Source organism: Lissotriton helveticus, chromosome 1_1 (genome assembly GCF_964261635.1).
Source record: "Lissotriton helveticus chromosome 1_1, aLisHel1.1, whole genome shotgun sequence".
Taxonomy (NCBI): domain Eukaryota; kingdom Metazoa; phylum Chordata; class Amphibia; order Caudata; family Salamandridae; genus Lissotriton; species Lissotriton helveticus.
In genome coordinates this window covers 836,680,443-836,698,583 of record NC_136057.1, presented here as the reverse complement: position 1 = coordinate 836,698,583, position 18,141 = coordinate 836,680,443, and the positions used below count along the sequence as shown (strand labels likewise).

General features: G+C 43.5%; 1 protein-coding gene across 2 annotated transcripts in view; it reads left to right on the top strand.

Annotated features, from left to right (window-relative positions):
• Positions 1-18,141, top strand: part of PAH (phenylalanine hydroxylase) — a 237,327-nt gene that overhangs the window by 200,297 nt on the left and 18,889 nt on the right. For both annotated transcript variants that reach the window (XM_078674775.1, XM_078674766.1), the window contains one exon: positions 5,619-5,675. In XM_078674775.1, coding sequence (XP_078530901.1) covers positions 5,619-5,675 — 57 coding nt within the window. The remainder of the gene's footprint in view (positions 1-5,618; positions 5,676-18,141) is intronic.

Sequence of the window (18,141 nt, the reverse complement as noted above, 5' to 3'; positions counted from 1 at the left end):
TCCAGGTTTCTTTGTCATCCTGCAGTCTAAATTTCACACGTCACAAACGGGTATCGGAATGTATGTTTAATTAAAAAAAAGACCTAATGGTCATAGCCTTTAAAATAATTTTCTGAAGGACGACAAACAGTCGACATGAGTTTCAGGAGGATTTTCTAAATAGATTTAACAAGCGATGATGCTTTGCAGCTTGATGCCCGAGGAGACATTGAGTCCTAGCCACTTATATTGAGGGGATTTGCAGAATTTCCCTCCACAGTGAAAGTATTGGTGTTTCATCTTCCGGTTTCGCAGAACAAGCTGGTTCATGAGTTTGTAGTGTGACATTGTCACACGCATAATTAAAGAGGAGCTTTAGTTACAGCTGGTCTTGTCCCAGTCTACATAGAAACAAAACCTAATTTTTCAGTGATAAAAGCAATTAGGGATGTCTTCTTGATTTATATTTATAAATGCATGCCATGCGGTTCAGAGACTTGAATCTAGACATAGAGGACTCATTCTTTCATTCTCCTGATGCTGGTAAACATCGTACTATTCTCCCAGAGAACAATAAAACTTGTTTTCCGTTTACAGTCCACAATTTGAGTTTATGCTAGACCAACCTAACCATTATTAAATCTCAAGAGGATAAAATGAGAATAATTGAATATCATTGAATTGGGCAGAGCAAACACCTAGAAACAAGACACCTTTAATGTTGGGATTCATATCTGCAGCCAGCAAGTTACCTATATAAATACACAACGGGCAATCATTGGCACATGATGTACACTTCTATATTTTTGTGAGATTAAAGGATAAATTATTCTTGAACAACTTGTAACTAGAACAGACCCAATCACTGGGTGTTTGTTGCATATAATATTGTAGTTCATATGCTGTGCTCACTCTGAACTCACCTGCCATCTAGTATTTGTTTTTGAATATTATTACTTTTATTTCTTTGAAGAATTCTTTTAGGTGAATTGCTTGTTATTGCATCACTGAACTTTTAAAAATGTTCGCTATATTGTACCATGCAGAGATCTCTGACCTGACTGTGGAGTCTCCTTATGATAAAAAAATATTGGTATTTTAATGATTATTGTATTTGTGTATATCTTTTATGATCTTTTATGATCGAAATAAAGATTTGAAATTTGATTTGATAAAATATAGATAAAATGTAAAACGATTATAAATATTATTGTGATACGTACTAATTTAAATTAATTTTACATATTTATTTTAAATATAGAAGTAAATAACAATGCTATAGCACTAATAATGTATTTTGGTTAAATATTTAAATAATTGAAGTATAATGCATTAAAATCAATTTTTCTGAATTATAAATAAAAAAAATGCATTTCCACCTAACATAACTTTTTTTATATTATGCATTAATTATTAAAAGTGATATATAATTTATTACGCGTAATATTTTATATATTACAATTATTTATTGTTACTTAAATGTTAAATGTAAAAAAGGTCATTAAAGTATTTTGTAAATAAATAAAAAAATATGTACTATTGTGATAAATGATTTGTAACATTAAATTACATTGATTCATTTGTTTAACCATTTTAAAGAATGTATTTCTTTTAACAATTTTTCCCAAGGGGTTTTGTTTTTATGTCCCGAACGTCATTATTTTCTAAGGTTGCAGTTGCAGTAGCTGGCCATGTGAGGTGCTAGAATTACTTCAGCTTTGAGATGGTGGACTTTACTAGTGTTTTAGGTCACGTTTTCACAGTAATAGCTATAGAAATGCAGTTTGTGAGTAGCTAGGTGCTTATTCTTTACTGGGTGGGTTGACATCCACCTCTAAACTCCTCCTGAACCCTTCCTGACTCTTGCTAAACCTCTCCTTACTCTACTCCTTACCCCTCCCTTTTATTTGTAAATGTAGTCCATTTTCTAGCCAGTCCCCTTTTCCCCTCCTACATTTAGTTCTAAGTACATTTAGTACTAGAACGAATACTTACATGTGCAGACTCTGCAGTTGTGGTGGAGATCTCTGAATATGTAGTAAATGGAGAGGTGTAAACTCTGCGCCTAGATTTGTGAGTAGTACTGCAGAATATAATACACAATGCACTTTGTGAATAGGCCTCACAAACTTCAGATAGGTTTATCTTCTAGCGGACTATATGGTACTTCTATTAGAAGCAAGGTGTCAACATGGTATGCAGTAAAATAGAAGTGTGTTGTGCTTACTGCAAAAACAGTATCTGATCAAAACATTGTCCAATACGCTTTGCACTTACAAATGTCAGGGCTGGAATAAGCTTCCATTAAAGTGTATTATGAAGAATATATAATAAACAGAGAATATAACATTTTTTAATCCATGCCAAAAAGACCTTGTGGGAGGAATGAAAAGAAGTATTCCACCAAGCGTTATCCAAGCTCCTTGTGGTGTCAAGAGTTTGATGCATTAGCTGCATCTTCGTCTTGAGCCTGGACATCCACAAGAAAATTAGTCTTGTTCCTGTAGTCATGGTGCCTCCTGCCACCTGATTAAATATATGTTGCTCAGCACTTGTCTCCAAAGAAAAGACACAAGAAGGAAAGATAAGCTTCAAGGCATAAACAACTTCCAGGAAGCAGGGTTCAATGTTTCTTAAGTAGTGATAGATGCGTGGGAGAATAACACAGACATCTCTGAGGCAGAGCAGAGTAAGACCCCGAAAGAACCACCACAAATTCTGGACAATCCAAAGAAAGATACTTGAGTAAAATGTAAAGAAAAAAGAGTAGGGGCAAAAATCAGAAGCAAGGGGCGTGGGAAGCAACACAAAATATATCAGAAGGTGGTTGGTGCATCTTACATTGAGTCCAGCTACTTTATACGAGAGAACAGTTTGTGACCACACCAGAAATCAGATGATACCATTTTGCTTATGGAGGAATACAATTATGGAATCCGTCTGTTCAGTGTAAGTGTATTGGAAATAAGATTCCCCACTGCCGCACTGAGGCCATATCCTAGCCAGTACTGCAACCACATTTTGAAAATCAAAACAGCTGTTTATTGCTTGAGCCCGACCATAAATTTAAGCAACTCCATTTCAAAGGTATATAACGCAAGTCTGATGGTTAATTGTATTCTTAATCTGTTATTGTGAAACAAAGCATACACATAAAGCATTTCTCAAGCGCATGCGAGTAAACCAAGGATTAGCATAGTCAAGAGGTCTCGCCTTTCGGCCTTGTAAGTGTTTAGCCATGCAGCACATTATTCGGGGTGCTGTGCCACCAGGGATTGAAGAGCTATTCAATTACAACACATTGGGTCATGCAGTGTGATTAAGTAGCACATGCTTGTCTCAGGAAACATTTGTGAACACAATACAAGGCTTTTCAAAGCACAGACAGAAAGAAAAGTGCCGTCAATGCGAGTCAACAACACCATAACATTTTGTGTGTGACTGCATCACTAGAGTATTTAACAGCCTATGACAAAAAAGCTGTGCAGTACTTTCCAATGACAGAGACATCACATCTCTCCTCCCCCAGGCCTCTATTCACCAGCACCCTTCTCCAGAGTTTTCTATTGAAAATGCTGCTGGCACCATCTGTTGACCATCAAGTCCATACCCTGCCCTCTGTTCCACCCCTCTGGGTATTGGAGCGCTGGGCATTGCAACTGGGTATAGCAACAGCAACAAAATACTCCCGTTTATCAGGTAGAGGGGAAATATTGAATAAACATGGACGGCATCGGCTTCACTTAATCTCCAAGCATCTAATAACAAAAACATTAGCGTGACCATGTGTAATGTAACTGCCACTTTTGTAAAGCGCTTCAACACCTTTGGGTTAGTTGAGTTGGCTCTCTCTAAAAAATGCCCCTAAAAAGTTATCTGACATTGAGTAATGTAACTAGTGCTCATGTAAAGCACTCTAACACCTCCGGGTCGCTTGAGTTCACATTATATAAACAAGCATCAGAGAAAATGCAACGGGAGTTGACCAAGCCTTACCCTTAACTGTGATGCAAGGTTGGGATGCTGAAGGTCCGGTGACCGAGGCTCGCTAAAGCAACAATCAGCCAAGCGGAAGGGGTTTTGGGGAAATCCCCGCACTTTGAAGTCAGCATAAATTAACGAGGTGATTTTGAATACAGCATCTGACATTTCATTGTGGTATTTGAATGGGACGGGAACATTAAGTGATGGGTGCTGAAGCTGAACCACTGAAAATGGGGAAACAGTGACTAAAGCAGAAATGAAAGAAAAAATAGTCCCTGAAATCAACACATAGGCACAGAAGGGTAATGTAAAAAGTAAATGGGTAGTGCTCTGTTGGAGCCAACAAAACACAAAAAGAGGGACAAAGAAGAAGGATTAACCACTAGCAAGTAAGCATTTTTGAATGCCAATCAAAGGGGTGAATACAAAATCAATGGGTGAGCTGTAAGCCCACAGAGTAAATATAGCATATTTAGAAGAGACAGCTCATGCGCTGCCTAGGCTCGACATAAAAAAAGGGGGCATCAATGGCATTTTAGGAAGTATTCGAGTAACAGGCATATGCAAGGAAGCAACATGATACCCTACTCACACATTCTTAAACCATTACTGTATTGACTTACATGCTAGAAGGGAAGCTGAAGTACTGAAAAGGATCCATAATACAGTATTTAATTCAGTTGTTACTTCTTGCTATAAGATATTACTTTGGAGGAGGACATAGCCTGCTTTACAGTCAGTGCAGAGCATGTCATCCACAGTAACACAAGCAGCTAATGGGAAAAAAATACTTACATGTTACATTTGGTTTATAGTTTGCTGTGCTTTTGTTTTACATGTGCCCACCCACCACCTTGTATGCGGTAAAGTATAGAATGTTTACATCATTACATTAATCTCTTCATGAATGAAGGCCCTTATGCACAGACATTACTCCTGATGAGGAAAACACCATAAAGTCATTGTCCTGGTCATTGTGGGTTTCTAGGAAATCATATGTTGCACTCTCCAAACGAAAAACATTCTACCAAGCAAAAGCAACTTTTAAAATCTCAAACCCAACACTAGGAAGGAGGATAGTGAACAAAATGTGCTCTACAACACTACAAGCTCAAATTGACTGTTATAGGTACGGAACATTTACCTTTTTGACAAGTTTTCTTCTTCTAAAGGGGAAAAAAATAATGGTCTAGAATGTCTAGCAAGTCAGGCTTAGAGGAATTTTAGAGGGATTCCTCCCCCTTTCTTTTTCTTGCAAGAAATTTAGGAGGGCTTGGTTTCACTTTCACATCCACCCTTGACATAACATGCTGAGCCATGCTACCGTTTAACAATATCTCATGAAACAAGATATTTTATTCTTATCAGGGATTGATGTGAAACACTGTTAAAGGTTTTGTTGACTTCAAAGTAGATGACCTATTTCGGTTTCTCCTAATCGAACAAGAAAAGCACACTACCCAAGAGAGTCCATCCAATTTCTCTGATATAACCATTGCCCCTTAAAAATATGATGCTTTTGGGATTATAGTTTACAGGCTTTTGGATATTCACTAAGCCTTTCTGTTTATTAGAAATTATACCATTGTTAAACCATAGTTATTTACTGTTTCTTTCTCAATTAGCATTTAATATGATTATCCTGATTTTTGCAGGAAATTGGACTTGCATCCCTTGGTGCCCCAGATGAGTACATTGAGAAACTTGCTACGGTAACGTATAATATCTATTCCAAATTAAAACTGTGCATTAATACTGAGAATGGGATAAGCTTTTTCCAAGTTGTGACCACTTATACAGTGGTTTACATAATACAGACAGTATGATGGAACTCATATACTGCAAGATTGCTTTGATGCTATGGGATGTTATTAAAATTATAAATGCACATATATGTGCCTGAGAGATGAAAGAGATTTGGAGAAACATATTTGATAAAATGTGTCCTGCTCTGAAAGTGAAAAGGCAGGAATTTGAAATAATTGAATCTAAAACACAGTGCGGCCCCATTGTCAGTAATTTATAGGCCTCTGAAATGGAATTAATCAGTACAGAAAAGATAGGAAAGCACACATGCACCATGATAGGGTTAACACGTGGCAAAATGCGTAAAGGTCTGATAGTGGAGGCACTAAAAGAGCATGTTTTCCTTGCATTTTCTTTTACATTGCTTATGCAACTGCCTGTGCTATGCACCTCCATTGTGTCTGCATTGACTCCAGGAAAGTGGCGTGTGGAACCACTCTGGTCTCCTGTACCAATGACTGATGTCTAAAATAGTTCCATTAGTGTGTGCAGCTAATTTGTAAAATAAATGTTTGATATAAACAATAATCCTCATATGAAGAAGACCTCAATGAATAAATTAGTCTCTCCAGGGTGGACATTCTAGCAAGCAGGAAACAGAGGGTGCTGGAGCGTTCCCTTCTGGTTTGCAGGGTTAATGGCAGCCATGAAGGTAGTGGACAACACTGGAAAACCTGCTCCAGCAAAAACATCGAGAGCTGAGAAAAAAGTTTAACTTTTCCTTGACGAAGGCCACCCTTATATAGAGTAAATCTTTGCAAGTTTGTACTCTTTCACAGTGAAGTTAAACGTTTGCACACCCCAATACCAACTAGGTTTATAAATACTAATAGCTTCATTAGCTGATCAAATGCCAACAAGTGTTAGTAAGAAAGACTAAGCAAAACATGGAAATTGTGTTCCTCAGAAATAAACCTATATGAGAAAAAAAGAGTATATCATTAACAAGCGATTCCCATTTGATTTTGAATTCTTCATATCACCTCAGGGGGTGTTTCTGAATTTAGAGTGAAAAATATAGAGATTGTTGGTGACTTCAAAACACTTTTGATGGTCACACAGGATTGTCCGATGGTAGCAACAAAAAAGCTGGTAAGGAAATGGATGCCCTACTTTGTTTCCATAATTTGCAAGCCCCTTCTCCGTGCTCTGCTTCTTTATCTACTTGTGAGTCTCTGTACACATAGACAGCTTTTTTATATATTCAATTCTGCCTGGCAGAGTAATGGAAGCGAGTATATGGGAGAGGTTAGATTATGCCAACATTACTCAATCATTGGTACTAATGGATACTCTTACCCCTATACATGCAGGGGTAACTTAAAAGTATGTGTTGCATAATAGTGAGTTTTCAGAAATGTCTTCTGTATCATTGCAATCTTCTTTCATACTGTCTCCATTGAGGGTTCTTTTGTTTTATGGAAAGCACAACACATTTCATGTACAAGAGAGTTATGCCATGCATTAGACTATATTAAGGCAAAAAGAATTAAAAAGACTGGAAGCAGAAAATATGTACTTGTCTTGGGAATGATTCTTATTTGCTATCATTTTACAGAGCGTTTTGAACTTCGTGGTATTTAGATAGAGAATGATATTTCTTCACTAATCATCATTTTGAGAACAGAGGTATAGAAGTGGTAAGTTGTTAGTGCACAATCTGAGGAGGGAATCATCATCAGAGAACATATAAACCATAACAGATGATGATGAAATAACTTGTAAGACCAATGCAAATTCTGAATACTGATTTTTCATATACTATGTGGCTTTGTGTCCACTTCAAAGGATGACAATCCACAAGCAGATATTTGCACTTTCTCTAGACATTGTTTTGACTACCTCACGAGAGGTAAGCATTACAAATAGCTTCCCAAGTATCCTTGAATTGAAGTACACCAGCTAGAAAAAAGAAATATTCATGGACAATATCATTATCATAATCTTTATTTTGGTTGTAAAACCATACAAGATACACACATATTCTTCCTTAGCAGTGGAACCCATGATACAGTTAACACAAGTAAAAATAGATATTTAGTACACCAGGTTCAAATGGTCAAGTATCATGTAATGAGATTTGTAAACACAGAGGAAATCGCTAAGATGCAGCATTTCTATGTGTGTACTCAATTAAAAATCAAGTAAAAAGGATAAAACAGGAATAAAGTGTGAATCCAATAATGACTAGCAATATCCCCAATTTGAAAAAATTTTGATCAAAACTTTGAGAAGAAGGGTAAAAACAGGATCATAGGGATTGAAGCACCCTTGATTCGTAAGATTTTTACTACAGCTGTTCCCTGGCACAAGGAAAAGTGGACAGGAGCCTTCGCCTAATGGCCCAGAACCGGCCAAGAAATGTTGCAATGGCACATACAAAGGATGGTCTTGTATATGATCTTAAAATCGGTAGTGCGTCAAGATGGCTATGGGTCCCCAACTGTCTGCATGGTGGAACCAACCAATTCCTTCTTGTTCTGTCGTAGGCTGGGCATGCAAAGAAAACATGGCCCACAGTTTTGTTTGGGTCAGGACATGATGGGCATCCCTTGGGCTGGCTGAAGTTGTTTAGCCAAAGTTTGGTAAAGGCATTGATGGGTAACCTGCCAAACCTAACCTGGCTATACAATGTCCTGTCCCCAGGCACTTTGATGATATCAAGGTATTTTTCAAGGTATTTCGAGGATTTTCTGTCTAAAAAATCATCAGGTAAAACAACCATGGTGAATCCTCGAATAGGTGGTCGTTCTACCCATAGCCAATATTGACGCTTTAGCTGGTCCTTTGAGTACCATGGTAGAGAGCTAGCAGGCTCATTAGGGAGGCCAATTGCTGCCTGAACAGTGTTAACATATTTAATCAACCCAATTTTTTAGTTAATGTCTAGGGCGGACACTTCATTAAAAGCAGCAACATAAGAGGCCAGGTCGGGGGTGGTGATCAACCTATACCAAAAAAGCAAGGGGCGCAGACTCGCTCGGTCATGTATAGACCTAACTCCCATGTCCAGTTTCAAAGGAAGGAGGGGGTGCTATGGGGCAGGGCTACAAGACTTCTAAAAAACTTGTTTTCAACTGTTGTTAATATCCTTGTGTCCACCAGACCCCACAGTTCTGTCCCATTGAGTACACTACTCACAACCTTTGAGCTGTAGAGTTTAAAAACTGGGGCTACAGGCTTCATATATGATAAGCAAATCTCGCGCCGCAATGCCCCTGCTAGCTGAGAGAATTTTAGGGACGCCTTGTTCAACTGATTATTCCAGGTCATGCTATCGGAGACCTCTATGCCCAAATATTCAAAGGAGCTAACCCTCTCCAAAGAGACATTATCTAGGACCAGGTTCAGTTTGAAAGATTTACAAGGCTTCATTATCATCAACTTGGTTTTGAGGGTATTAATAGCCAAGCCCCTCGCATCACAGAAAGCCTTAAATTTGTCAAGGAGCTTCTGGAGACCCATTGGAGTTGTAGATACCAAAAGGGTATCATCAGCGAAAAGCAAAGTAGCTGTCATTTGATTCGTCAATGAAGGGCATTAGCTGGAGCTGAACATAAAAGGTCGACAAACTGGTTGACATAAAGGGAAAACAGGGTAGGGGCCAAGACGCACCCTTGGTGTACCCCGCGCCAGATCTCAATTGGGTCGGTAAGTTGCCCCTGGTTGCCCCACCTCACACGTGCAAACTTATCTTCATGCAACCTGACCAAGGGTTCTAGAATTTCGAGGAGCATTCCAATGTTTATGAGGGTTTGCCAGAGTTGGTCTCTGGGGACAAGGTCAAAGGCGGTTTTGAGGTCTATAAAGGCAAGATATAAGCTGCCTTTGCCCAACACAACCACCTTCCAATATAGCAAGAGAAGGCGAAAATCCTTGTCAACAGTGCTGGTCTTCCGTCGAAAGCCTGCCTGTAAGGGAGAAAGGATGTTCTTCTCATCCATCCAGGTTTGGATTTTAGTTAAAAGCGAGCGACAAAAGGCCTTTTGAGAGCAATCTATCAAGCTAATTGGGCAGTAGTTGGAGGGCTTAGACCTGTCCCCTTTTTGGAAGATTGGAATCACTTCCGCCCCTTTCCACGAGTTCAGAATCTTTCCTCCTCCAGCAATGTCATTGGCCAAGTTCATAAAGTAATTTGCCCAGTTCGCCATGTCAGCGTGGAAGAGATCGCCTGGGATGCTGCCTGGGGCTTTAGCAGGTATAATGGCATCTAACAAGCTCTTAATCTCTTTCCTGGGATATTCAATTATGCTTCGTTGGACGCCCAAGCTGGGGGGCATCCGAAAACTATCAGTAGTATTACCTAAAGAATATAGCTCATTAAAATGATTGTACCATTCTACTGATGTAATGTTGTTGGCCAGGGGAGGGTTACGTTCAAAATTTGTCTTGGCCACTAACAGCCAGAATTGTTGAGGGTCAGGATGACCAATAGCCTCCTCTAGTTCTTCCCATCTCCCTTCATCCCATAGCTTTTTGACTATGCACTGTACCAGTTTATAGGCCCTTCTGCATTCACGGATGCTTACTTGGTCCCTATTTTTAATAGCTGTGGTCAATCTTGCTCTAGCAAGATTACAGTCTATATTGTACCACAGATTTGCTCAAAGGCGGCTACCCTGGAAGGATCTGGTCTTTGAAAAGGGGATGTAAAAGAAGTTAGCCAATTGCTCGAAGAATGCTCCGTGAAGGGCACTACAGGTGTTCAAGGAGTGAGAGTCGATACTTGCTGGTTCTAATATCGCTAAATACTCGGCTAGAACTTCATTGAACTTTTGCATTTGAAGTTTGTCCGCCAGGATCATTGGCCATTTAAGCAGACGCTTATCATTTGTGGCACTCAACTCCCTTGTGCATAGTGGGGCAGTAGAGTCCTGCCGAATACTCCCCCATAGTTTTTTTTTTTTTTTTGCCAAGATGGCCGACGGAGCAGGAGCAGGAGCTTGCTAAGAGCTCCCAGTGCTCGGGATCCCACTTGTTGGATTTATCCCTGACAGCACCCACCGCTCCGTGGAACCGATTACATGAGAGTAACAGGATTGTAACCAACATATTTTTATTTATTTCTGTTCTTTCTACCTCGTACGGCGGAGGGCTGGAACCCACTAGCCACTCGTCTATCAGTCCGGATCGCCTGGAGACATCACCACCCTCAGCGGACTGTCTCGAGCCTACAGAGGGTCGGCGGAGGTTCTGAAGTTCACCCCCTCCCCCCCTGCACCGGACTGTGGAGCCTACACGGAGGGCCAACGGAGGTTCCGAAGCTCACCCCCTCCCCCCGGCACCGGATTGTGGAGCCTGCATCGGATTGTGGAGCCTGCAGCGGATTGGGGATACAGTGAAGGGCTCCTGCTCCCATTGAGTCTCCTGCCTGCGGAGGGCCAGGGGGCGATCTGAAGCTCCCCCCCCCCCTACACCGGAGTGTGGATACCCTGCAGGGCTCTTGCTCCCGACAAGCCTCGATCCTATGGAGGCTCGGCGGTCGACTTGAAGTTCACCCCCCCCCACCGGACTGTGGATACCTGAAGGGCTCCTGCCCCTGAAGCCGACAACTTCACCCTAGCCCCACCGGCTGCCGGATGCTGGATGACAACGCCATCCTCGTCCTGGCCCCACCGGCTGCCCGCCGCCAACCTCTCGCCTTTCACAGTGCCGCAGTGGAACGCAAACGATCGGGCGCAGAACCTAGCCTCTAATGACCTCGCGAGGAGTATCTGCAGCAGGTGTCTCGCGGCGCGGTAAACCCGCTTCTGAAGGCGACTACCGGTTCGGAAGCTCACCCCCTCCCCCTCTCTTGCACCAGAGTGTGGTGACATTATATGCAGAGCGGTTGTCCCGCTCTGCACAACGAAAAGTACAGCGGACATCGGCGCTGCTGTCCTGGCCCTCACCTCGCAGCCCCTCGCTGCCGCCTACTGCCCCCCAGCTGCCCGCTATTGCATTGACGAGTCTGGCACTCGGGGCTGCAGTGACATTATACGCAGAGCGTATTATACGAGTCCCGCTCTGCACAACGAAAAGGACACCGGACCCCTCCCCCACTTACGACCTGAAGCAGGGACCCCTTCCTGAAGGCAACAGAGGACACAGATAGCAGCACCGGGACACGACAACGCAACCCCCCCCCTCTCTCGCCCGCTCCGCAGCAGAGGAATCCTAACGGTCTGGAGGGCTGAGAGGGGCCTGGGACGCTGGTTGCTAGCAAACACAGGGGTATCACATTCTCGAGCAGCGGACCCGCGAGAGCACAGCTCAACAAACAAAAATAACTTTTTTTATAGGAGTGAGTGAAGTTACACATCTACGAAGCGGAAGGGATCATCAACATCATGGTCTAAAGCATTGCTCCTGTATAACTCTACAGGCAAAACTAACAGGCACACAGAAACTTAAGGTATTTACTTCTCCCACCCGCCTGCTCTCTTTTTTAAAAACTAACTTGTTCAAAATGGCTGGGGCCATAAAACTGTAGCAATAAATCCCCCCTACCTCTGTTGCCCACGAGGCCCATCAGCTTAACTCCCCCACACAGAGATAAGAATTCCTCCCAGCTAGCCTTGAGCTCTGCCTGCTTAAACAGAAAGTGTAATCCCATCCCCTGTGCTCAAAGTAATAGCAGCAGACAGAGGACTAATATCTCTATCTCCCCCTGCCTGCATGGTTGCGAAGGGAAGCTGCTCTCCCCTGCTATCGAAGCAACAGCAACAAACAGAGGACTACTGTCTCGATCTGAACTATCTGGGGGCCATTTTTGACTAGTCTCTATTGGACTTTAGTATTTTAGACTAGTGTGAAAGAATGTCTGCCTATTATTGTAGTATTATACTTCTACCTATATTTTGAACATATGTATTGCGCAGATTGCTACCTCTAATATTAATATATTCCCAATTGTAACCAGCACATTTCACTTTTTCTGCACCTATTGCTACCCATATATTATTGCCTTTTACAGTGGTATTATATTGTATATTCCTAATTGTATCTTGCACGTCCCACTTTATCATCACCGGTAATGCACCGTTTGCTACCTCATATATGTTTCTTTTTCTGCTCACTAATGCCACTTGTTGTTTCATATAATTTGTGTGTGCAACTGTATTTTGTCACTCCTGTACCTTACATTTTTTGACTACTCACTATTGTCACCTTCGATTTAGATATTTCTATGTTCTGCACAGTTATTTTATTCCAGTATTTTGTCAGTATTATATTTCTACTTGTTCTGCACTTGTTTATAACCTACATCGAATTCACTCCTATTCTTAAAATGCACTGACGAATATCGCACATAGACTTGTCACTGATGTAACCTGCACTCATTACATTGTTCCCTCCCGTATACACTGATTACTACCTCATATTTGTTAGCTGCTCATTGGTGTCACCCCTGCTCCATGTAACTTACAGTCCTCATCAGTATTCTGCTCCCTTATATCTTTATTGTGCACCCTACACACTTGTGCAACTCGCACCCATCTCAAGTGTTAGTCTTGTATGCACCGATTACTACCTCAAATACCTTGGCAGCTCACTAGTGTCACTTCCCATTATCTCACTATTACTGTCTGCATCTGTACTCTGCATATAGCATTATTGTGCACCCACTAGTGTCACTTTTGGTCCACGCAACTGTTTATGACAGTGCACCCTCCCTACTACACCTACCTAGACTGTCCTCCCATCATGGAACCCGTCGGCAAGCACACACATAGAATTAACTACCCACCCTCACTCACTAAAAAAGCCGCTAAACGCTTTAAACACAACTTCCTGAGGTCCCACCCTGAAACTCCCTTTACAGACACCTACTTCTCACCAGTCAATGGTTCACTGAACATTGATATCATCTTCCACACCACACGCAGGGCCCAATGGAGAAAAGCGTTCCTCACCTTACTCACCGTCTCCACCTCCAGGAATTTCGCGCATGGCCTAAAACTCTCCATCACACCATCCCTACTCTTCCCGGGCAGTACCACCATCACTATATACAATAACGGGATTATCCTAATTCAATCCACAGATAAGAACCTGGAACTACTAGACAACCTGTTCCCCACGTTCAAACAACACCTCGCCAATCACCGGACCCCCACTCATAGCACCCTCAGGCCTATCACCCTTGAATTCACAGCCCCCAATCACAACCCTTCTAACCTAGCTCAACCCCAAAACGACACGCACCTTTCCTCCACACCCGGCACCTTAGGCATTCACCCACCTAATGTAGCTACCTCGCACTCCTCATTTACAGACATAGATCCCTCACCCACACATTCCAGCGGCACCCCCTCCCCCCACCAACCTCACCTTGTCCTCCTCTCATAACACACCCATTCCTGTCACCCCTGACACCACAGCCTCAAACCACACTCATTCTAACCTAGCCCAGCCACAAAACGACATGCACCTCTCCTTTACTCCCGACACCCTAGTCATTCACCCACCTTCTGTAGCTACCCCACTCCCCTCAAGCACAGACATAGATCACTCCCCCTCTTACACCAACCACCTCACCCCTTCCCCCCACATACCAGCCCCCATCCCCTTTCCTCTCACCCCTGATACCACAGCTCCCACCCAAAACGACATGCACCTCTCCTTCACTCCCGGCACCTTAGCCATACACCCACCTACCGTAGCTACCCCACACCCCTCAAGCACAGACATAGATCTCTCTCCCTCATACACCAACCACCTCACCCCTTCCCCCTACACACCAGCCCTCATCCCCGTTCCTCTCACCCCTGATACCACAGCTCCCACCCACAACCCGCCTAACCTAGATCAGCATCAGACCGACACACACAAAGGCAAACCCCACCCTTTATCCCCCCCATTCTCAGCCCCCACTTCCACCCATTAACTAATCACACAGAACACACCACCTCCATCAACTCAACTACACCCCCTCAAAAAAGAACCATCTACAATCCCACTTCCCCCCCCAGTCTCACCCCCCACTACCCAACCTCCACCCCCTTCACCACTAACAAACGCCCATCCTCCACCCTGCACACTCCGCCTACCACCAATACTCTCATCCACACCACCAACCTCTCCCCTATGTCATCCACGCCCGACCCTCCCATCCCCACCTCCAACACATTTCCCACACTGGACTACATTACGGCCTCCCTCCTCCAGCTCAAAGAAGACATGCACATCATCAAACAACAACTACTATGTCTATCACACTCCAGTCACCCCTCACCCAACACCCTCCACCAGATCAAACAAGACATTTACATCATCAAACAATCACTCAGCACACACCCCAGACACCCCTCACGCGCCTCCACCATCACCTCCCCTCCCAACTGGTCCTCCACCCGGGCGGCGAACTCTCGCACTCGACTCCCACCGCACTGGACCTCAATCCCTGTTCACAACCGCGAAAACCGCCCCCATCGCACCTGCAACCCTCTCTCGGACCTCGACACAATCACCCTCCTCCGCTCCTACGACTCAGCTCCCCATAGCAACACACCGACACTCTCACTGCCATTCCTACGATTCACTCCAATCCCCTTAGACCCCCCACACTGAACAAGAGAATCGCTATCCATAGTAACCTGAGTAAAGTCCCCCTCGCTCTAGAACCCCCTTCCACCCTCGACACACCCCGTCTCAAATGCACTCTCCTCAACTGCAGATCAGCCGCTAGACACTCCTCCGCTATCGCCGATCTCATCCTAAAATTGGATCTTGACTTAATCATCATGACTGAAACATGGCTAACAGAATCTTCTACACCTATAATGGACATTCTGGTTCCCCCCAACTACCACATCACCAGACTTGACAGGTCTGGCAATAAAAAAGGTGGCAGAATCGCATGTATATACAGGAGCAACCTCTCTGTCTTGAAAGTAACTTCCCCTTCCTTACCCTCCCCAACCTCCTGTGAATACATCTGCCTCGATATTATCAGTGAGGGCAAACCGATCTGCACTCTTCACGGCGTTTACCATCCACCCGGCGACAACCTTACCTTCTCCCAACAAATCATGGATATGATCTCAACCAACTCCGGGCGACAACTCACACAAATATACCTTGGTGACTTCAACCTCCACTGGAACGATCATAATGATGCGGTGGTAAAAGGTCTGAAGAATTTCCTTAACGCCCTTGACCTCACTCAAATTTGCAGTCCGACACACGAGAAAGGCTCTACCCTCGACCTTATCATCTCCAAAGAGGCCTCTATCCAACTCGAATCTATCCAACCCTGTGACTGGTCAGACCATCATATTATCACATTCTTCATCAATGAAAAAGTTAAATTTAACCCTGTTCAATCCGCCAGGCCCAAAGTCTGGAAAAGAGACATGAAAAAACTAAACTCAAACTCTCTGCCCCCCAACAGCTGCAACTTACTGCTTCCTCCTACTGGCATTAAGGACGTCCAATCCTTGACTTATCACTATCTTAACACTATGACCTCAATAATTAATGAAGTCGCACCCTTGCAGCTAAAAAAAGCCTCCGCAAAAATTTCCAATCCCTGGTACGACGGCAGTCTCAATGACGGTAGACGCGCCATGCGAATGGCAGAGCGCACCTGGAGATCAGCTCCCTCTGCACTGAACCTAAAAACCCTGAAGAAAAAGAGAAATGCCTACTTCAGGAAAATAAAACGCTCAAAATCAGACTTCTTCAGCCATCAGCTCGACCAAGCCAAAAATCGTCCGAGAAAGCTGTTTGAGCTTATCCGAACACAATCCAAAGAACAACCCCAACCTCTCAACACTATGTGCGAAGCTCCCTCCTGCGAAGACTTCGCCTCTTTCTTTAACCAAAAAACTGACAACATAAAGAATGATCTCCTCATGGACGCAAGCCTCTATCCCAAAACCCACTGCATAGCACCCACTAAACCAAAAAACAATGCCACTTGGTCAACCTTTGTCACCTACACGGAAGAAGAAATTGGCAGACTGCTCAGCACTCTGAAACCATCCAATCACCTCACGGACCCCCTTCCTGCTAACGCTGTTAAAGTCCTTACCCCGTCGCTCCTTCCACTCTGGACTAAAATCATTAACAGCTCACTTCAACAAGGAACCATTCCTGACTCCCTCAAAGTTGGACAAGTCACACCCTTGCTAAAGAAACCTACAGCCGACCCCTCTGACCTAAACAACTACCGTCCCATTACCAACATTCCGACTCTTGCCAAACTGCTGGAAAAATGCGCACAAATACAATTGACTAAACACATTACTCAGTTTGATCTCCTCAACTCTCATCAATCAGGCTTCCGAGCAAATCACAGTACTGAAACTGCTATGACTCACATAATTGACGACGCCCTTCAAATCCTAGATCATAACGATACCTGCCTCCTCATCCTCCTTGATCTCTCCTCCGCATTTGACACCGTCAAACATGAGAATTTACTCGAACTATTAAACACAAGAATGGGCCTATCTGGAACTGTGCTCAAATGGTTCACGTCCTTTCTGCATAACAGGTCGCAGAAATTCAAGAGCAACAACTTGATGTCCGCGCCAAGACCTGCATCGCTAGGCGTACCACAAGGATCCTCCCTATCCCCAACTTTGTTCAACCTAGTTATGGAACCTCTCACCACCTTGCTACAAGAATCCAATGTACACTTCCACATGTATGCTGATGACACCCAACTTTATCTCAAACTAGAATCACCCAAAGACATCACGCTCTTGAACTCAACGATCAGAAGCACCCAATCCTGGCTGGCCGCTAATCATCTCAAACTCAATGCCCTTAAAACAGAGTTCCTTCTGATTTCACCTCCCGCAAAGATCACTACCGCACAAATGTGGCTTAAACACCTAACGGCACTCAATGTTCAACCCACCATCGTGGACTCAGCGAAATCTTTGGGCATAACACTTGACACCAATCTCAGCATGCAGGAACACATCAACAAAGCAACTAAGGGAGCGAACTACCAAATCAACACCCTTAGGAAACTTAAACCCTTCCTGCCAGCCAAAGACTTCCAAACTGCTGTACAATCATTAGTCATACCTCGAATAGAATATGGCAGCACCGCCCTCTGCGGTCTCCCCCTAGCTACTACGGCACCCATAAGAGCCTCTTTAAACGCTGCAGCGACACTTATCACTGGATCAAAAAAACACTCACACATTTCCCCTGACTTCAAATCCCTGAACTGGCTGCCTTTTGAAGCCAGAATACACCTGAAAATTGCTTGTTTGACGCACAAGGCTGTCCACCTGAGCTCACCTAGATACCTCGCTCAGAAGCTGACGATTTCTGGAGGCTCCAGAAACACTAGAGGCACAAACAATCTTTTGCTAAAGCCTAAAAGATTCCGCAAGGAAAAAACGTATAAACGCTCTTTCTCAGGAATGG